Here is a 6,496-nt window from a genome sequence, read left to right on the forward strand (position 1 = left end):
AAGTACATTTGTTATTATACTGTACATCCTGATAAATACAATTCACTAAAGAAGGTAGTTCATTGCCTTGAAAGATATAGGAAATGACAATTCAAATGAACTTAATAACTTTTGTTGGCCATGGTTAGTATGCTCTGTGTTCCCTCGTATATTTAGATTACTATAATAATTCTACTTCATTCATATATATTAATATTTACATTTTTTGATAATAACTAAACCATCTGCATCACCAAAGTACCTGTAATTATAGCAATATAACAGTTTTCACTGCTCCCTAACCTCCTCCCTTTACAGGCTGCTAAAACAAGAAATTGAATATCTATTTTCCCAACCTGAATGCTCAGCTTTCTTTTACTCGCTGAATAATATAATTGCAAAATTTCACTATATTTCACTCAAAGGAGTCATTTGGCGTGGCAAAATTTAATGATGATTCTTTATAATGGTCCATGTCTGTGGGTAATACTTCTGCAGTCGATGGAGCTTTAGGACATGAAGAATGAATATTTTTTCCAGCCACACGTCTGATAAACCAACAGAATTTCATTTATTTAGCCCAAGCATTATTGTTTGGTGATAAAAAAAAGAGCCATCAGTCTATACATATTGAGTTATGAAATATTTCACATAATCAAATGGTTTAATACAATGAAGCATATAAGGGCACTTAAATATTCCACTGCAAATGTATCCTAAAAACTGACATGAAACCAACCATGACTTTAATGTGGATGTAAAATCACCATTCTATCAATAAGCTACATGCAACAGAACAAGGAAAAGTGGCTGGGTAGCCTCACTTTTCAATGTTCCACTTAAAGCCAATTGCCCCAATAATGATTTGAAAATTTGGCCTTGCAGGCAACTCAGTGGTTTCAAGGGTCAAAATGTGACACGATTCTAACCCAGTGAATAAGACACAGTAGGTTTTCCCCTCCGCCAACACCTGCTAAACTCCTGAACCTCATTTTGACTGGGATTGTGAGTGGTGGAGAAAATCTTATATCAGTTTCTGAGATGGAGCTGATGAATAGGAATGGGACGATGAAGTAACACTAAAAATATCTAATGAGTAGAAAATAATAAGCTAGGAAATATCGTACCTTATCTTATCTTGTGGCATTGGCAGCTACTAGCTTAGTTTTCACCATATCAATTGACAATGCCTTAATGAAACAACACAGCATATTTACATAAGCTATTCAGTTACAATCGAACAGGTCAAATAGCCAGCGGTAAGTGCACAGCAACATAACTGAGTGAGACAACTCACATATTGAAATATGAAAATTTTATTGAGAATATAAAGCCAAATGCGACAGCAGGGACAGATCACTGGTGGATGCTGGGTGGTGGTGAGGTAAGAGATGCAAAAGCAGCAGCAGCAACAGTGGCAGCAGGGCGAACAGCAGTAGAGACTGAGCGAGTTTAACAGCTTAAATAAACCGCCCACCCTATTGGGCAAAGGCAATATGTGAGCTCAGCTGACTTATCAGCTGATGCGGAACTAGCTTCGCAGGCTTCACTTCACAGCAGTCAGGAGAGTTTACCACAGTGTTGGCATGGGGTTCCTGAGTTCCTCCAGTCATGAGGAACTGGGTGGGGAGGTTGAGACGCTGCTGCTCCACACATTCCTCCTCTCATGCCGCTGGCCTGTGGTTGCTGGACGTTGGATCCCACAGATGTTACAAAGGCACGTTGTTGAAGAGATAGGACACAGATTCCCCATTGTGTGTTCGGCGAATGGCTTCTGCTAGGATTATTGCGATGTCAATAATCTAGAGGGGTTCAGTGCGAAAAAAAAAAAAGCATTGAGCATGAAATCAAAACCTCAAAACAGATTTTGGGGAGATTGGGGGGAGTGGGATTGGGAAAGGGGGTCAGGCTATTAAATGATTAAACGAGGCTACATCCTCAAAGACAAGTTACATTAACATTTTTAACTTTTGGAACCTTCATCTCAGTATGTCTGAACCGTCTGAACATAAGTTGCTTTTGTACTCAAAGACTAACCTGTATTTTTGAACACTGCTTGATGTTCTCCTCCTGAGGGATGGTGTTTGTCACAACCACAGCTTCAAAACCGGCGTCGTTAATGCGGGAAATAGCAGGACCAGAGAAAATCCCATGGGTGAGGATGGCGTAGACTTTCGTAGATCCAGCTGATACAAGCCTGAATATATAAAAACAATGTGGACCGAATCAAAAGGAAATGTCTTGTCCTAGGTAGAAGCAGTCACAACGTTCACGCTGGCTATAATATACAGATTAAAGGATAATACCGGTGTAATTTTAGTTTTTTCCTATCGCCATTAATGCCCATGAAAAGTCTAGACCCACCGATGTGTTTGCCACAGTCAGAAGCTACTACTGTTCTACTGCAGGTTTGCCCGACCTCCTGGAAATCATAGACTCCTGTTGTTTTAAAAAACTACAGCTGGTCGGAAGGCAGCAACTTCTCAAGTGAACTCTGGATTTTTAAACTTAAAATGTTTTGGTTAATGTTAAGTTGCTCTGCTTTGAATACCAAAATTGCCATAATAGAGACACACTAACTTATCTGCTGCATGGCAGATTGTGCCACAAGTATCCGCCATGTCATCAACCAGGATGGCCACCCTGTCTTTTACGTCTCCAACCAGAAGCATGCGGTCCACTTCATTGGCCTTCTTCCTCTCTTTGTGGATGAGAGCAAAGTCCACATTCAGCCTGTCTGCTATGGAGGTGACTCTGCAGAGATTTCACAACAACCCCAATATTTCCACAGTTAGCCTAAAAGCAAAGCCAAGTTATCTAAAAATGTAAATGATAAGGTAACAAACATTGGAGCCCACTCTTTGACCCTTGATAAAGACAGACGAGGGTTATTTGGTCTTTACCTCTTGGCACCTCCAGCATCAGGAGACACTACGATGCAATTCCTCCAGTCACTGATGTTGTCTTTAATCCATTTCAGAACGGCCGGCTCCGCGTACAGATTGTCCACCGGAATATCAAAAAAACCCTTCAAACAGAACGATTGGAGAAATGAGACAATTAGCCGCTTAAGTGGTTCAGTTAAGTGTTTCTGTGTTTCAGACCATCTACACAGGGTATCTGTGGGTTTTTGCAAATTGGAGAAATCCAATGGAGTTTTCCTGAGGATTGGTTTACAATCCACCCAAACAGATAAAGTGTGTATTGTTGATGCCTACTCTACAAGCTGAAGAAAAAACCTTTAAAAACCAAGTTTATATTGTTTTTGCTGCTGCATTGTTTAGAATGGTTTTTTTTTATGTTTAACAAGTGACAAAGTACACACTCAGCTAATGCAAATTGAGGCTTCGAAAACTTTTAACACCCTCATTCACTATCGTTCAAATTATGCATAACCACACGATTATGTCTCATATTTGTTGACCAAATGACATAACCTTTCCATGACTATTCCATAACATTTTGAACTTTAACTGTTTTTTTCTTCTTCACCAGAACCTTGTGGAAAGATTTTCTACATTTATCCGTCATGACTTGTTAGCGCTGTTAGCTTTCCTCAATGAAACCAAGGGGCACGAATAGCTGCAAACTTGGCAGATATCCCTTTAAAGCTTTTACTTTTTCCCTTCTGAAATGCTCACTTGTATCTGAGATGCATGAAGATCCATGGTGATGATATGATCAGCTCCAGAGACAGACAGCATGTTGGCTACAAGTTTTGCTGTGATGGAGGCACGACTCTGCAGAGGAATATACATATTATCTGTTAGAAGACCTGGTATCATGAGGCAAAGTTGTCCCAATTACCTTTATCAAAACTGGTAAGACAGAGACTTGAGAACAAACAGTAATGTAAATATTAACTAATTTTAGATCTGATGAACATCCATACAAAGGGAATGAATATGCCCATTGTTGATACTTAGATGGAAATCAAGTTTAAATGGAGCAATTATGATAATACATCATAATTGCTCCATTTACACTTGTATTGTTTGATTTATGATTGGATCAAATGGACTGAGATATGAGAGATATGAGATATGTGTGACCAATATAATTATTTAGAATTATAATGAAATATGACGACATAACGGATAGGATGAAGGAATATCACACACGTCATTTGAAAACCCTGAGACTGTCAAATGTCAGTGGGGTAACTCACTGGTAACCTTTGAATCATGGATGTACCCTCTTTTCTATTCTGTCTCACAAATACTCACTAGCTAACTCAGCTCAATTTCAGAGTGATAAAAGGCCTTGAATCCAATAAACCAAAAACTTAAATAAAGCATGCAGTGGGGTGACAATGGGCCCCATTCTCCAATTGTGGATTGGGCCTTTAAGTCTGATATTGATGAATCACTTGGACATGCAGTATCTTTGATTTTTTCACATTTCCTTAAAGCTATTGTAAGTTTTGATATGTAGGCTATAGCTGATGTATGTCAGCTATAGCCGAGTGCTGTGTGCTATATGTCTTACAGTTGTACAATAAGCCCTAATCCTTTCTATTTGGTGAACTACTACTACTGTTTATGCAAAAATGGATTATCTCTAGTTTGTAGAGATGTAGGCTACTATCTCAACCCTCATTCCAATCCTTGAACCATTTCAATCCTGATCTAAATCCTAGAACTGATTGAATACGATGAAACGCAATACACGTTCAAGATAAAGCCCCAGGAAATTCGCTGACTTTGAGTGTGTTGGTGCTTAGAATAAAGCATGAAAACTTCCCTCACCTGCAACTTGTCCTTCTTGTCTTGCCTTGCGTATGGGAAACATGGGATGACAGCTGTCACTCGTGAGGCAGAGGCAATCTTACAGGCATCGATCATGATGAGGAGCTCCATCAAGTTATCGTTGATCTCACCACAGCCGCTCTGGACAATGTAGACATCTTCTCCTCTGACGCTCTCGCCAAACTCCACACTGGAGGGACAAATAATGTCGCAATAGCAAGCAAACACTCCGAACTGGCTACATTTGGCACACTCAGAGCCGCAGGGGTCATTTTGTAAAGGAGTAGGAAACTTTCAACCCACACATGTATGTCACATATTTCTGACAGCTTGTAAGAAAACATGCACAAAAAAGACTTGATGTCTTGAAGAAATTAATCTATAACACTCCATGGTTTCGTGATCTATCATTTTCAGTATGCAGGGAAATAGTGTTGTGGTTATAGGTATAGGTATAGGTATGGCTGCTGTATTGTGGGCTTTGTTCAGCATTCTCTCTAGTAGCCTAAATCTTGGCATTCATTGTAATATGAAGGAGACTTACTAGTGGACAGCAACCATTTTGTTTTTTTGCAGTTTTTATATTAAAATGCATTTATTTTGTGTTTTTTCATCTGAAACCTACACAAAGTACTCTATTCAATCAAAGTGTATGCAAATATGTGTCAAGTTATGAAAACTTACCTATAACTGACCCCTTTGCTTCAACTGACCTCATTGCTTCAGGGATTGTTCAACATTCCATATCCTACATTATAGCCTATATCATATCCTTCTGATAATTCCTCATCAGGTTGTAGTTAAAGTCTTAAATGATTGCTTCCTTTAAGAATTGCACTCATTTAATGTTTATTTCAGTTCCTTCAGTAACGTTACATCTCTGGAGTGGATTTTTCATCTGAATACTCACACACAACGTGGAATATGTGGTTCAAGAATAAGTGGGATATTGAGTCCTGAGGTTTCAAAGAAATTCAGTGTCCTCAGTTATTAGCTAGCTATATATTAATTAGATGTCTCCTACTTTTTCCATTGTTTTCATTTCTAATACAGTGCATTAAGTCATTTGAAGTACTTCAGTATTAAGTAAATCGATCTGGAAGTTAAAGCAAGGGTGATTGTTACATGTAAACTCGTTTTCCATGAATTTAATTTGTTACACAAAGATATTGCAAGTCATTTTAAGTAAAACTGTAATAAACTGCTAGCTAAACTCGCTGGCTAACGTTAATAACGAACTCATGACGTCGTTTCTACTGTAACTGCTAGGTAACCGTTGGGTTAGCTTACCAAGTTTCCCCGTTGCTGAACTTCGTCGTCACCACCGTCCCCAGTTCAGCCCCCAAACAGGCAGCAATCTTCTGGGATAGGTCAGGATGAGAGCTGCCGCCGAAGACCTTAATGTTTGACATTTCTATCAGTATCTTCTATCGGTATATTTAATCTTACCAGAAAACTAAATTACTGCTTTAGGACAATGTAAACAATAAGCTAATGCCGAGAGAAAGTATTAGACTGCGCCGTTGACCCTGGAGTAGTGCCAAGACGAGAGAGAGCCCGAATTTCGCTTTCTGTTTCCCCCTGTGAAATTCAGCTGACCTTCCTGATCCTCCTCCACTTTTTATAGCCAAGGACCGCGGTGCATTTTCTGGTAGGCAGGGACGCCAGGCAGGTTGCATAAGCCCAAGCCAGGTGTTGTGGCAAAATTTGTATCCCCTGTAAATATGTCCACGATATGCCTCGATTTCACACCAGGGAAGAAAATAACA

The 6,496-nt window shown here is 39.4% G+C and overlaps 1 protein-coding gene across 1 annotated transcript; it reads right to left on the minus strand.

The window, feature by feature from the left end:
* Positions 1-1,279: 1,279 nt before the first annotated feature.
* LOC139925290 (ribose-phosphate pyrophosphokinase 1-like) lies at positions 1,280-6,278 on the minus strand. Its single transcript, XM_071916605.2, has 7 exons — positions 6,018-6,278; positions 4,728-4,917; positions 3,621-3,719; positions 2,883-3,007; positions 2,560-2,733; positions 2,017-2,176; positions 1,280-1,781 (listed from the first exon to the last, which is right to left on the minus strand). The coding sequence occupies exons 1-7, from the start codon at positions 6,137-6,139 to the stop codon at positions 1,689-1,691; spliced, it is 963 nt and encodes a 320-aa protein (XP_071772706.1). The 5' UTR covers positions 6,140-6,278; the 3' UTR covers positions 1,280-1,688.
* Between the last annotated feature and the right edge of the window lie 218 nt (positions 6,279-6,496).

Source organism: Centroberyx gerrardi, chromosome 11 (assembly GCF_048128805.1).
Source record: "Centroberyx gerrardi isolate f3 chromosome 11, fCenGer3.hap1.cur.20231027, whole genome shotgun sequence".
NCBI classification, from domain to species: domain Eukaryota; kingdom Metazoa; phylum Chordata; class Actinopteri; order Beryciformes; family Berycidae; genus Centroberyx; species Centroberyx gerrardi.

Coding starts and splice junctions, on each gene's coding strand:
- LOC139925290 (XM_071916605.2), bottom strand. CDS start 6,139: ATGTCAAACATTAAGGTCTTCGGCGGCAGCTCTCATCCTGACCTATCC. Junction 2,734..2,882: donor GATGCTGGAGGTGCCAAGAG/GTAAAGACCAAA, acceptor AAATCTCTGCAG/AGTCACCTCCATAGCAGACA. Junction 1,782..2,016: donor AGCAGTGTTCAAAAATACAG/GTTAGTCTTTGA, acceptor GAACCCCTCTAG/ATTATTGACATCGCAATAAT.